The sequence below is a fragment of the Dipodomys spectabilis genome, unplaced genomic scaffold, assembly GCF_019054845.1.
Source record: "Dipodomys spectabilis isolate Male_0828 unplaced genomic scaffold, ASM1905484v1 ptg000030l, whole genome shotgun sequence".
Lineage (NCBI taxonomy): Eukaryota > Metazoa > Chordata > Mammalia > Rodentia > Heteromyidae > Dipodomys > Dipodomys spectabilis.
In genome coordinates, this window is record NW_024870707.1 from 794,330 (window position 1) to 809,740 (window position 15,411).

General features: G+C 42.1%; 1 protein-coding gene across 9 annotated transcripts in view; it reads right to left on the minus strand.

The window, feature by feature from the left end:
* Positions 1–15,411, minus strand: part of Ambra1 (autophagy and beclin 1 regulator 1) — a 223,351-nt gene that overhangs the window by 53,574 nt on the left and 154,366 nt on the right. For all 9 annotated transcript variants that reach the window (XM_042675939.1, XM_042675938.1, XM_042675937.1 and 6 more), the window contains one exon: positions 5,377–5,487. In XM_042675939.1, coding sequence (XP_042531873.1) covers positions 5,377–5,487 — 111 coding nt within the window. The remainder of the gene's footprint in view (positions 1–5,376; positions 5,488–15,411) is intronic.

The following is a 15,411-nucleotide window of genomic DNA, read 5'->3' on the forward strand; positions in this document are numbered from 1 at the left end:
ATTATAGGCGTGAGTTACAGGCACCTGGCTGAACATACATTTTGATGACAAAATTTCTATCATATATTATAAAACAAAAAGTTGTGGGGCTGGGAAGGTGGCTCAGTGGTAGAGTGCTTGCTTTGCACGCATGAGGCCCTGGGTTTGATTCCTTAGCACCACATAAGCAGAAAAAGCCGGAAGTGGCTCTATGGCTCAAGTGGTGGAGTGCTAGCCTTGCACTGAAGAACTGAGGGACAGTGCCCAGGTCCAGAGTTCAGGCCCCACAATTGGCAAAAAAAAAAAAAAAAGTTGTATAATTCTGACTTAAAATAAGTTCTACGACAAAAATAACCTTTCAGCAAAGCCAAAAGATAGGAAATTCCTATCAAAAGTTAATTTCCAATTTATAAAGAGTTTCTGTAGAATTATTAAGTAAAAGACCAGTAACACAAGATGAGGAAATGCGCATGGACCTGGCCAGAGAAGGTAACACAAATGGCAAAGCACACGAAGAGGCACAACTGCCTCTGAAACTTGAGAAACAAACTTACTACTACCATGGACTACTTTTTATCATATCAGACTTGCAAATATCTAAAAATCTGATAACATATTCTGTCAGGCACTCTGGTGAACTAGGGGGGAATATAAACTGGCACAGTCTGTACTGAGGGTAATATGCTAATAGCTACCAAAATTATACTCTTCTTCTCTGTAATTCTATTTCAAGATATTTGTATTATCAACATACTTGCACATGCAAAGTGGCAATTGCAGCGGTTTGTACAGAAAAAAATAAAAAGCTTAGAAGTCTTTCAATAAGACACTGGTAATAAAAATTCTAGCACACACAAAAAAATTCTAGCACATATAAAAAGTAAAATACTAAATAGCCATAAAAAAGTAAATTTTACATATTGATATAGAAAGATCACTGAGATACACTTTAGAAAGAAAAATACAAAAGAATGTATAACAAGCTGCCATTTGATTAGAGAAAAAAATATGACTTTGCTCTATGTGTGTGTGTATGATATACTTTAGAAAGAAAAATACAAAAGAATGTGTATAACAAGCTGCCATTTGATTAGAGAAAAAAAACATGACTTTGCTCTGTGTGTGTGTATGTGTGCAAGCGTGCACTCCTCCTATGGCTTAGGCTCTTGTCCCTGAGCTGTTCTGCTTAAGGCTAATGCTCTATCACTTGAGCCACAGCTCCACTTCCAGTTTTTTTGGTAGTTAATTGGAAATAGAGTCTCATGAACTTTCTTCCCCAGGCTGGCTTCATATCACAATTCTTAGATCTCAGCCTTCTGAGTAGCTAGAATTATAGGCATCGTTCCTGATGACATACAAGATTCTTAAAAAGGTACACAAGAAACTTCTAATCAAGGTTCCTTATGTCAAGAAGTGGTAGGTAGTAGAAAGTTGAATTGAGAGACTTTTGTCAGTTGTGGAGCTTGAACTCAATGCCTGGGTTCTGTCCCTGAGCTCTTTGCTCAAGGCTAACACTCACTCTACTTCATTGCAACTTCCAGTTTTCTAGTGGTTAGTTAGAGATAAAAGTCACAGACTTTACTGCCTGGGCTGGCTTTGAATTGGCATCCTCAGATCTCAGCCTCTTGAGTGCCAGGATTATAGGTATAAGCCACACCAGTGCCTGGCTGGGGAGACTTTTTATATCCTTTTATATGAAGGTTTTTGAGCAGTGAGTAGTTATAGAATTTGAATTATATATTCAGATTATAATTTTTAAAGACCTGACAAAATAAAGAAATAAACTATGGTCATTTTATTATTAATTAAATAAACATGGGCCAGAAACCTAGAAATGAATAAACAAACTTGGATCTTCAAAAGAGACAGGATGGTGTGGATTTCTTGTAGAGTTAAAGGACAGATGCCTGGACATGTATCTTAGAAGCACTTACTGTTATTGAGGTTTCATTAAGAACAGATACAAAATATTAACTTAATTTCCCTTGCCTGGTAAGAACACCAAGACTGGCATATGGGAAGGAAGGAAGGAAGGAAAGCAGGCAGGCAGGTAGGCAGGCAGGTAGATCTGGATATCAGTGGCTCACACCTGTAATCCTAGCTACTCATGAGGCTGGAAAGTCTGTGACACTTTTATCTCCAATTAACTACCAAAAAAAAAAAAAGCCGGAAGGGGAGCTGTGGCTCAAGTTGTGGTACACTAACCTTAAGCAAAAAAAGCTCAGTGATAGCAACTAGGCCCCAGTTCAAGCCCCAGGACCAGCAGCATAACAAAACAAAAGTAGAAAAAAGTAAAACTGAGACAAAAAAGGAGGAAGGCCCTTCCCAGAAAGGAAATGCAAATCAAAACAGCACTGAGATTTCCATCTCATCCCAATAAGATTGGGCAGCTTAAAGAACAGGAATAACAAAAGCTGGCAGGGATGGAGGAGGAAAGGAAGGAACCTTATTACAGTGCAGTACAACCACTCTAGAAGGCAGTTTGGAGAGTCCTTAAAAAACTAAACATAGGGGCTGGGAAGGTGGCTCAGTGGTAGAGTGCTTGCCTTGCATGCATGAGGCCCTGGGTTCAATTCCTCAGCACCACATATGCAGAAAAAGCTGGAAGTGGCACCATGGCTCAAGTGGTAGAGCACTTGCCTGTAGCTGAAGAGCTGAGGGACAGTGCCCAAGCCCAGAGTTCAGGCCCCACGACCGCCAAAATAAAAACCAAAAACCAAAAACTAAACATAGAATTATCTTATGATATGACAGTACAACTCTTGGGCATTGCAAGTCAGGATATGGTAAAGACACTGCATGTCCATATTCATTGTCACACTATTCACAATAGCCAAGTTATGGAAACAGCCCAGACATCCTACAAGGGATGAGTGGATCAAGAAAAGGTGATACAAGCCAGGCGCTGGTGGCTCACGCCTGTAATCCTAGCTACTCAGGAGGCTGAGATCTGAGGATCTCGGTTCAAAGCCAGCCCGGGCAGGAGAGACCGTGAGACTCTTATCTCCAATAAACCACCAGAAAACCGGAAGTGGCACTGTAGCTCAAGTGGTAGAGCGCTCGCCTTGAGCTGAAGAGCTGAGGGACAGCGCCCAGGCCCAGAGTTCAAGCCCCACGACCGACAAAAAAAAAAAAAAGAAAAGGTGATACATTTGTACAATGGAATTTTACTCGTCTACTAGAATAATACATCATTTGTGGGGAAATGGATGGACCTAGAAAAATTGTGTTAAGTGAGAAAGACAAACAGCGTATGTTTTTTCTCATATGTGGAAGCTAGATGTAAAATACAAACATGAATGATAACATATTCAGGGGTTAATGCATTTACACACAAACAGTAAAGAAGTGTTTTTACCAAAATGAGTACCAGAAGTAAAAATATATTTTGGGGGAGAGGGGGTTCAATAATGGAAGAAGGAAGGGTGAGCAAATGCAGTCTCTATACTTAATGTACATTATGTAAAAATTGGAACTATGTAACTATGTAGGGATGGGAGGGTGAAATATTGGGAAGGATAATGGAAGGGGTGACATTATCAAGAAGAATTGTACTCATAATCTGATTTATGGAATTGTAATCTCTTTGTACAACTACTTAATCATAATAATAATAAAAAAAGATAGTTGGGTGCCAGTGGCTCAGGCCTGTAATCCTAGCCACTCAGGAGGCTGAGATTTTTGAGGATTGAGATTTGAAGCCAGCCCCGGCAGGAAAAGTCCCTGAGATTTTTATCTCTAATTAACCACCAAAAAACAGAAGTGGAACTGTGGCTCAAAGTAGTAGAACACTAGAACATTAGCCACACACACACACACACACACACACACACACACACACACACACACACATACCAGGTCTCAACCACATCCATACTATCCCAGGCCTTGAGCTAAAGCCCACGACAGACAAAACACACACACACACACACACACACACACACATCAGGTCTCAACCACATCCATACTATCCCAGGCCTTGAGCTAAAGCCCATGACAGACAAAACACACACATGCGTGCGCGCACATGTGCGCACGCATGCACACGCGCACACACACATACACACACACACAGGTATCAACCATATCCATACTATCCCATACCCATTCAGTTCTGGACTTATCAAGGAGTTTAATATCAGTACAGTCTTTCAAGGTAAGATAGAGTTCTTACACTCCCTTCTTTTTCTCCTCATTTTCCTCTCAGATCCATCTAAATTTCAGGCATTGAGTCCATGAATTACTTGGTAGACAAACTCTTCTGGGCAAATGTTCAAGGTAAATGCCCTGAATGATCTATTCAAATTTCTCTTTTTTCTTTTTGTTCCAATACCAAGGCTTGACCCCAGGGCTTGTGCTCTCACTTGGCTTTCTTGCTCACAGCTGGCACTCTGCTACTTGTGCCACACCTCCAGTCCCAATTTTTTTGTCAGTTGTGGGGCTTGAATTTAGGGCTTGGATGTTGTCCTTGAGCTTTTTCCCTCGAAGCTAGCACTCTTATCACTTTGAGATAAGAGTCTCTCAGACTTTACTGTCAAGACTAGCTTAGAACTGAGATCCTCAGATCTCAGCCTCCTGAGTAGGATTACAGGCATGACCCACCAGTGCCCAGCTCAATCCCACATTTTGTTGGAGATGGAATCTCAAACTTTTCTGCCTAGGCTCACTTTGAATCATGATCCTTTACATTTCAGCCTCCTGAGACCTCAGCCTCCTGGCATTCATTTCTTAACTGGGAGCTATGGAAGAGCTATTAGGACCTGTTCATGGTCATCAACTACTCAACAAGATGATTAAAAAAACAAAAAAACTCCAGTGCTACTTGAATTTTTTATTTCTGGATCATCAGCAATATACCTCTGAAAGATTATTAGACTTTTCCAGATAACCACGCAGACATCCAGGTATAAAGAACAAAGAAAGGTTTATTGCCAGGAAAGGGGCCAATCAGACCTCTTCTCACAAGGGAGAAGTGAGAAGAAACACCAGTTATTGTCTGAGGTGACCTATATAACCTAGGAGGCTTAGGAGGAGCTAGAAGGGGCTAGGAGGCAGAGATGCTGGTGTGGACATGTGGGCCCGGGGCTTCATCATAATATAGACTAGGATTATGGCTGCTATCCAAATAGTAGATAAGGGGTCCTGTAGGTGCCCAGACCTGAAGGTCACTCTAAGGGGCTCTTGTTGCCTTATATGGTGGTAGCTGCCCTGGAAAAGTGCCATCCCAAGGCAAAGGGGGTTGGAAGTTGATTATTTACTGCCTTTACTACATTGGCCTAGGGTTGCCTAGGAAGGGAGCTAAGCTGTGGAGATGGGAAGGAATGGACTAAGCTATGGGAAGGGAGCTCATTTCACTAACAACCTCTCCACAAACATTCCTTTTTTATGTTGGCTTACCATTACTGATTTCTGGAAGATCAAACTTAGTGAAGTCCCACCACTGGAGCCGGTAGGTCGTATTGGCAATGTTACTGGCTACGGCAGACTGTCCATCACCAATCACTGCCCCTGATGGGAAGAAGACAAAGAGCACATTACAGCATGTATCTGCATGTTTTCAATGTAAAATACAAAACAACACTGAGACTAGTAGCAAAGAAGAGAAAGAACTATACTAAGGTTAAAGAAAACCGAGGGGCTAGGAAGTTGGCTCAGTGGTAGAGCGCTTGCCTTGCATGCATGAGACCCTAGGTTTGATTCCTCAGCACCACATAAGCAGAAAAAAAAAGCCGGAAGTGGCGCTGTGGCTCAAGTGGTAGAGCGCTAGCCTTGAGGTGAAGAGCTGAGGGATAGTGCCCAGGCCCAGAATTCAGGCCCACGACCAGACACCCCCCCCCAAAAAAAAAAACAACAACCTGAGGAGTCACATTTGGCAAATCCTCATCTCAAAAAGAAATCAGACATATTTCACTAGAAATAACTCTACATGTAAATATAATCTTAATAACCAACCCTTCCTATTTTATCCTTCCTTTGTACATGACCTTCTTTCTATGATAAAACATCTCAAAAAGAGGTTTTCTCCAAAGAAGCAGCTAGTATCTAGCTGATTTTGGATAAAGGCTGTAAAGAACAAATAAGGTAATATTTGCTCATCTCTTTTGGAACCCTGGCATGTAACACAACAGATATATATGAGCCTAGCTTTGCAGCATCAGAATATATTTATTAAGGCAATCTTTTATAATCCCTTCCAGGAACTTCCTTGTATCTAGATTCACTTGTAATATTTCAGTTTAACTTTCCCTGAGATATGCACTTCTGTATGACATTTTTCCTTGGTAACCAATTAAATAAAAAAATGGATTTTTTTTAACAGGGTGACACTTTAATTTGCAGTTGTATTTCATTTACATGAACATGTCATTTTCTCCTCCTCCTCCTTCCGAGGTGCATTTCATACACAACCAACCTTCTCATCAGACAGAGCCAATCCTTCATGGAGAATAGAACATTCTTATATGCTGCATAACCTAAATGGTGTCCTCAGCTACAAATCAACTCCTTTGAGAAACTGAATTTATTAGCAATTATTAGTCTTGAAACAATGGACAATCTGATAGCTGAATTCTTCAGGATTACCTAATCTCTCCTCTCTGCCTATCACTGCAAAGGCAATATATGAACAAGATATATCTTTTACAAAACTCTAATTATTGCTGTGCTACTCCTAGTGGGTACCCTTATTTTCTTCTCATATGACAGATTGTTCAGTTAAGAAAATGTCTTCCATATAAGCAATGAAGAGTATTCTTTTAACTCTTACCCAATTATACCAAGTCACAATAGCAGTAGACATTTGTCAAAATTAGTTAACTGTTACTGTCTCAGTTTTAATTTGAAGGAAAAGGTATAAATAATTTTATCTGCATCGTGATGTTACTTCTAGGTTATGCATTCTCAACATAAGCAGTATTCATTGCCTTCCTAGTGGTGAAAACTAGTTTGTAGGGGGCTAAAAGGCCCTCAATACTTAGTTACAGTCACGTGTTCCCCTTCCAAAGATCAGAGTATAAGCTATGTATTATATGTATACACCTGTAATCCTAGCTACTCAGGAAGCTGAGATCTGGGGATGAAGAATCAAGGCCAGCCAGGACAAGAAACTCTATGAGCCTTTTTTTTTTTTTGGTTGGTTGTGGGCCTTGAACTCTGGGCTTGGGTGCTGCTCCTCAGCTCTGCAGCTCAAGGCAAGCGCGCTCTATAGCTTGAGCCACAGTGCCACTTCCAGTTTTCTAGTGGTTATTGGAGATAAGAGTCTCCTGGAAGCCGGGCGCTGGTGGCTCACGCCTGTAATCCTAGCTACTGAGGAGGCTGAGATCTGAGGATCGCGGTTCAAAGCCAGCCCGGGCAGGAGAGACCATGAGACTCCTATCTCCAATAAACCACCAGAAAACCAGAAGTGGCGCTGTAGCTCAAGTGGTAGAGCACTAGCCTTGAGCTGAAGAGCTGAGGGACAGTGCCCAGGCCCAGAGTTCAAGCCCCACGACCGACAAAAAAAAAAAAAAAGAGTCTCATGGACTTTCCTATCCAGGCTGGCTTTGAACTGTGATCCTCAGATCTCAGCCTCCTGAGTAGCTAGGATTACAGGTGTGAGCCACCGGTGCCTGGCTCCATGAGCCTTTAGTCTCCACTTAATCACCAGAAAACCTGAAGTGGTGCTGTGGCTCAAAATGGTAGAGAGCTGCTAGTCTTGTGTGAAAAAGCTCAGGGACAGCACCCAGGCCCTAAATCTACTTACCCCACCCCACCTCCACAAAAGAAAAACCAAAAAAGTGCCTTAGGCAGATAACACTCAAAAGTTAAAAAAAAATACTCTATTCTAGATAGGCCAGCACCCTAAAAGTGTTCAAATCTTGCAAATTCAAAGACCATTCCAAAACAGTTATGATCTGTTTAAAAGCCAAAGACAGCAGCATCTGGGGACATAACCCATGTGCCCACTGACCTCAAATCCCTATTGAGGTCCTGCTGCCTTTAATAGTTAGATGAGGTAATCATAACAGAGTAAGTTTCCCAGGTTTTCTCTGTGTTTATGTGTACACTCAAGTATGTGCAAGTCCTGGGCTTGAGTGCTGTCCTTGAGCTTCTTTGGCTTCAGGCTAGCTCTCTACCACTTAAGCCAAAGCACTATTTCCAGCCTTTGCTGAGTAGTTTATTGGAGATAAGAGTCTCCAGCATGGGCTGGCTTTGAATCACAATCTTCAGATCTTAGCCTCCTCCTGAGTATTACAGGCCCAGCTTTCTCTTTTTTTTGGAGGGGTCAGGTCATGGGGCCTGAACTCTGGGCCTGGGCACTGTCCCTCAGCTCTTCAGGTCAAGGCTAGCACTCTACCACTTGAGCCACAGTGCCACTTCGGCTTTTTTCTTTTTGCTTATGTGGTGCTGAGGAATCGAACCCAGGGCCTCAGGCATGCAAGGCAAGAGCTCTACCACTGAGCCACCTACCTTCCCAGCCCCGAGGCCCAGCTTTCTCTAGTTCTCTTAAAAGGAACTTTTGTGTTTTGTTTTTGTTTTTGAGGTCTCTTTGATAATGCAAATCAATTTTTAGTTACAAGGTCCACAACTTAGTTACCTGAAAGAATGTCTTCATTATGATCCAGGGTCTATGGTATTAGCTTCTGAATTGTTTTCTTTTCTTTCTGAACTTTGGGCCTGGGCACTAGGCCTGGGTACTGTCCCTCAGCCCTTCAGCTCAAGGCTAGCACTCTACCACTTGAGTCACAGTGCCGCCTCTGGCCTTTTCTGCTTATGTGGTGCTAAGGAATTGAACCTACGGCCTCATGCATACAAGGCAAGCACTCTCCCACTGAGCCACTTTCCTAGCCCTGAATTGTTTTCCATACTTATGCACTTATTATTTAGATGACTGACATCTCCCATTGACTATTAACCTCTAAAATAGCTTTAATTCCTCACCATTTCCTCTACTTTTACTAGAAATGCATATAACTCAAAAAAGGAGGTACATGAGTTTTCTTTATATATGATGAAAGAAATGCTTGTTGCTAAGAGGAAAGAAAATAAATTGAACAAATAAACTATTTTCTAGGAGCCTATTCTGGAAAGGTGTGAGAATTAAAGACAGGGAAACAGTTCAAGAATAACCAGATGCTTTCTTAGTACTGGATCTACAACTGGTAACTCAAATATTGAGAATCCAGCCCCTGGCTCCAGCAGCATCCTGTACAGTCTATGCTCAAGAGACTTCTTCTGGAGAACAGCTGTGCAATGAAATAAATGTGTAGGGTGGCACTGTGAAGAGACTAGGGAGGGGTTCTCTACCAATGATGCCAAAGTACTAAGGAGGAACAGAGCCTGGCACCAGAGAGTCGATTTTCACTGCCGAGTAAACACAGATTAGGGAGTGAAAGATGCCAGCAACAGATTAGAAAATTGTCACCAGGTTTTCTTCTGGAAGAACTGCAGGCCAACTGAGCCTGTCTCTTGGAAACACCAGAAAGAAAACATATCATCCTGTTTAGTAGACTGCTGGCCACTAAACTGAAGGTATAGGAAATGTTCCAGGTCCAGTTAATAGATTGAGGCAAAAAACATTTACAGAGGAGGCACTCAGCCTTAGACATCAACTCCTGAGAGACTTCTAAGGCCCCAGATTCTTCCATGCAATAAAAAGACAGTACAAACTAGACCCTGGGTTTCTCAATCTCCACACTATTAATATTTTGGGGCTATATAATTCTGTAGAACCTTTAGCCACATCCCTGGCCTCCATCCATTAGATGGAACATTTCTATCTAGTTGTGACAACTAAAAATGTCCCCAAGCTGGGTGCCAGTGGCTTACAGCCTATAACCTTAGCTAAGAAGGAGGCTGAGATTTGAGGACAGCAGTTCAAAGCCAGCCTGGGCAGAATGAGACTCTTATCTCCAAAACACTACTAAAATCCAGAAGTAATGCTGTGGCTCCAGGAGTAGAGCACTAGCCTTGAGCACAGAGGCTCAGGGGCAGTGCTTACACCCTGAGTTCAACCCCCCGATGGGGGGAGAGGGGGAGACAAAACAAGATAAATAAAAATGTCCCCCAGACATTGTCAAGTGATTACAGGGTATATACACATATACATATACATATATATATATATTTGAATGTGTGTGCATGTACACGCATGTGCCAGTCCTGGGGCTTGAAGTCCAGACCTGGGCGCTGTCCCTGAGCTGTTCTGCTCAAGGCTAGCACTGCAGCACTTGAGCCACAGCTCCACTTCTGGGTTTTTGGTAGTGGTAGTTAATTGGAGATAAAGAGTCTCATAGACTTTCCTGCAAAGGGTTGGCTTCAAACCACAATCCTCATATCTTAGCCTATAAGTAGCTAGGATTGCAGATGCGAGCCACTGGTGCCAGCTATATTTTAACCTTAAGAATGATATTTTTAGAAAGTATTACTATAGAAGTTGGGCATGGTGGTATACACCTGCCAGAAAACAAATCCTCCTAAAAACTAGAAACTAAAAGTAGCAACAGCTGGGCATATGTGGCTCATGCCCGTAATCCTAGCTACTCAGAAGGCTAAGATCTGAGAATCATGGTTTGAAGCTAGCTTGGGCAGAAGAGTCCCCATGAGACTCCAATTAACCACTCAAAAACTGGAAGTGAAGCTGTGGCTCAAAGTGGGAGAGTGCTAGCCTTGAAAAAAAGCTCAGGGACAGCATCCAGGCCCTAAGTTCAACCCCATGACAAGAACAGCAAACAATTAAACAACAAAAAATATATAATAATTTTTATCAAAATGAACTGCAGGAAATGGAAACAAGTTTTTTCTTTGTTATTTTTGTTTCCTTTTTGTCTTATTATTTATCTGTCTTTGGAAGATTAAAGGAGGGGGGATAGAAATGTGAACATAGGATGAACAAATGCAGCAGTGGTACCCACTAGACAATAGACATTCATTAGATGAAAGGGAAAAACCAGAAGGCAGAAAGGGGTGACACTATCCAAAAAGAAATATACTCATTACCTGACATGTAACTGTAACCCCTCTGTACATTACCTTTATAATAATATTTAAAAAGACAGTAAGAAACCACTACCACAATGGCATATATTAGAATGACTAAAATCCAAAATATTAATAACACCAAATGCTGGCAAGATGTAGAATAACAATTCACTGCCGGTAAGAATATAAAATGGCACACCTACTTTGGAAGACAGTATCTGGTAGTTTCTTTCAAAATCAAACATACTCTTACCATATGATCCAGAAATCATGCCTCTTGATATTTATCCAAGTGAGTTGAAAACTTACTTTCACATAAAAACCTACACACTGGTGTTTATAGCACTTTATTCATGATTGCTACAACTTGGAAGTAACAAGAATGTCCTTCAGCAGAAAAATGCATGAACTATGGCACGTCCATACAATGGATTATTCAGACTACCATGGAAGGATGTGCACAAATAGAGTTACAAAGTGAAAGAAGTCACAAACCTCTATATGCCATGCTTCCAACCACAGGTTGAACATTTCCAACTTGAAAATCTGAAACCTCAAACCCTAAGTACTAGGATTTGAACAGGCATTCATAACCATGCTTGGCTTCAAAATCTGAAATACTCTGAAATCTGAAACATGTTTTCTGTTTCTTCCTTTTAGATTTTTTTCCTCCAGAATCTTTATTTTTTTCTCTTCTCTCTTCCTTTCCCTTCCCCACATCTTTCCATTTGTTCCATTCTTTTTGTGTGTGTAGGTGTCTACATTACAGCTTTGTGCTCAACCACTTGATCAGTATCTCCAGTCCTTTTTTAACTATTTTGGGGGTAAGGATCTTGAGTTTTGCCTGGGATTGCCTTTAGAATGTCATCCTCCAACCTCTGTCTCTTATTTACCTAGGATCATAGACATGGGCCACTTTGGGATAAGGTTTCTGTCTTTTTTTTTTTTTTTTGGCCTAGGCTGGCTCCAAACCACAATCTTATTTCCACCTTCCAGACAGTTTGGATTACAGGTGTACACCATCATGCCCAGCTTGAAATCTAAAACTTCTAGATTTTTAAGACTGAAACTGCTAGTATGTCTTCTATTTGGGCTTGACAATCTAGGCCCTCAGCACTATTTCTAGCCCCCAGGTACATTAGCAGAATGCCCTGCACCCAAACCTGAACTCCACCCTGCCCTTCACAAAGAAAAGAGAACTCTCTCCAGGGCTCTCCCTGGCTACTCCGGGATCTGTGCCATTACCACCCTCTGCAGACCTGAACTCTGTCCTGCCTACAAACTATCTTCAGTGTCCAACTGCATCCCAGAGTAGGTCCCACCTCTAGTCCCTTGACTATAAAAAAATGCCCCTGGGGCTGGGAAGGTGGCTCAGTGGTAGAGTGCTTGCTTCGCTTGCATGAGGTCCTGGGTTTGATTCCTCAGCACCACATAAGAAGAAAAAGCTGGAAGGGGTGCTGTGGCTTAAGTGGTAGAGCACTAGCCTTAAGCTGAAGAGCTGAGGGACAGCACCCAGGCCCAGAGTTCAGGTCCCACAACAACAACAACAAAAAAAAGCCTCTGAATGGGTGCTGTTGGCTCACACCTATAATCCTAGCTATTCTGAGGCTGAGATCTGAGGATCACAGTTCAAAGCCGGCTAGCCTGGGCAGGAAAGCTGGCAAGACTTATCTCCAATTAACCACCAGAAAACCAGAAGTGGCACAGTGGCTCAAGAGGCAGAGTACTGGCCTTGAGCTGAAAAGCTCAAGGACAGCAGCCAGGCCCAGAGTTCAAGCCCCAGGCCTGACCAAAAAAAAAAGTAACCCAGAGTTGAGTTCAAGTTCTAGTACTTATACACAAAACAAACAAACAAACAAAATGGTCTATTAAGAGGGTTGGGTGTGGTGGTATATGACTGAAATCCCAGCTTTGCAGAAGGTACAGGTAGGAGGATTGAGGTTTGGGTCTTGCCCAGGCAAGTGCAAAAAATCATCTGAGGGGCTGGGAAGGTGGCTCAGTGGTAGAGCGATTGCCTTGCATGCATGAGGCCCTGGGTTTGATTCCTCAGCACTACATAAGCAGATAAAGCTGGAAGTGGTGCTGTGGCTCAAATGGTAGTGGGCTAGGCTTGAGCTGAAGAGCTGAGGGACAGCCTGGACTTCAGGCCCTACAACCAATAATCAATCAATCAATCTGAAAAATAACTAAAAAATAAAAAGGGCTAGGGGCATGACTCCAGTGGTACACAAGAGTGAATCCCTGAGTTCAAAACCAGTGAAAGAAAGGAGGAGGGAGGGAAGAAGGGAAGGAATGAGGGTATTTGAAAAATAAAAGACCCCAAAGCATTGCTTAATGCTCTTAAAGACAGAAGCAATAGCAACTGTTATATGTATAAAGACATGAAAGTTCACATGTATCATACAATCTCTGAAACCTTCGCTTGGATGCTCAGTGCAAAAGAATAGATTATTCTATGATATATAGACAAAGCAGTATGGTACTATATGCCTATGGTCCTAGCTACTGAAGAAATTGAGACAGCTTGGGGACATGCTGGGCCTTGTCTCCCCCCAAAATTAACAGAAAGTAGAAATGAAAACTTAAATTCAGCAGTCCTCTCTAACTATGCGGGAATAACAATGGCACAAACCAAACTGTTAATTCTCATTCTCCAAGTCACGTTTTTTAAGTTGTTGGCTGTAAGCATCAAAAATGTGTCTAAGAGGAAGAAAAAGAAAAAAAAAGAAATGTGTCTAGGAGACTGGGCATATTGGCTTACAACTACAATCCTAGCATTCAGAAGACTGAGTCAGGAGGACATCAATTTAAGAGTATCCTGAACTACATAATAAGATCCCATCTAGACAAAGAGAGAGACAGAAAGACAGAGATTGAGGAAGAGGGAAGGGGTGAGAGAGATTTAAATATATAATATGTCTAGGAATAAGTTATAATATTGTGATGATCACATGCTAGGTCTACCAAGTCTGAGCATTTGCATGAATCTATCTATCCCTGCTTGTCTCAAACCCCTCTATTCTGTTGCTAGGAAAGAAGAATTAGGAACCTTTTACCAAAACAGCTTCTTAGCCTCTCTCTAAGATCTATTCTAGCAGCAGGGAAATGAAGAGTATGATTCAACAGTTCAGTGAAAATACTGAACAATAGGAATCATTAGCCAATCTATCAGAAAAGCTAATTTGGGGAGGGTAAAAAAGGGCAACTTGCAAAGAAGGAAACGATTAAATTATATTTCAGTCCTACAAGATCTGTTTTATTTGAGACTGAATAATTAAAAATGGCCATGTCTGACTGTGCTGATGCTCAGAAGGTAGAGTAAGAATGGGGCCTAGGGCTGGGAAGGTAGCTCAGTGGTAGAGTGCTTGCCTTGTATGTATGAGGCCCTGGGTTCGATTCCTCAGTACCACATAAGCAGAAAAAAAAAAGCCAGAAGTGGCGCTGTGACAAGTGGTAGAGCGCTAGCCTTGAGTTGAAGAGCTGAGGGACAGCGCCCAGGCCCAGAGTTCAGGCCCACGACTAGACCCAAAAAAAAAAGAAAAAAAAAAAAAAAGAATGGGGCCTGATGTATTGGCAGAGAACTTGCCTAGCAAGCAGGACGCCCTGGGTTCAATCACTAACATTGCAAGAAAAAAAGGGAGTGGAGAAACTCAAGATGTAAAAACTAGACACAAGAACTATTTTCTATTTTGTTGTTATATGGGAGCCAAGATTTGGCTTGCTAACTGGTCAGTAGAGCTAAGCCTAGAAAGTCTGGGGCCGGTCTAACTAAACAACTTACTGTGATCCTCAGATCACAGCCTCCTGAGGACTACAGGCATGAACCACCAGCACTCGGCTTCCCAATTTTTCTGGGCCCTGTCCCTGAGCTTTTTTGTTCAAGGCTAATGCTCTACTACTTGAGCCACAGCTCCACCTACAGCTTTTTGGCAGTTAATTGGAGATAGTCTCATGGGCTTTCCTGAATGGCTTAGAACCATGATCTTCAGATCTCAGCCTCCTCAATAGCTATGATTACAGGCATAAGCCACAGGTGCCTAGCTCCAAATCAGTTCTGTGGTAACAATCACTACACGTTTTTATCATATTCCCAAAGTGGTACCCATTAACAGCCCCACTGTCTCTCTAACCCAAGGCAATCATTAATCTACTTCTTCTTGCTATAGTTTTGTTTCATATAATAGAATCATACAGTATATACTAGGTAGACCTCTATTTCTGGCTTCTTCTTCTTTTTTTTTTTTTTGGTCCAGTCATGGGGCCTGAACACTGGGTTTGGGCGCTGTGCCTCAGCTCTTCAGCTCAAGGCTAGTGCTCTACCACTTGAGCCACAGCACCACTTCCGGCCTTTTTTTTTCTTTTTGCTTATGTGGTGCTGAGGAATCAAACCCAGGGCCTCAGGCATGCTCTACCACTGAGCCACCTTCCCAGCCCTCTGGCTTCTTTTTACCTTGCACAATGTTTTCAAGGTTC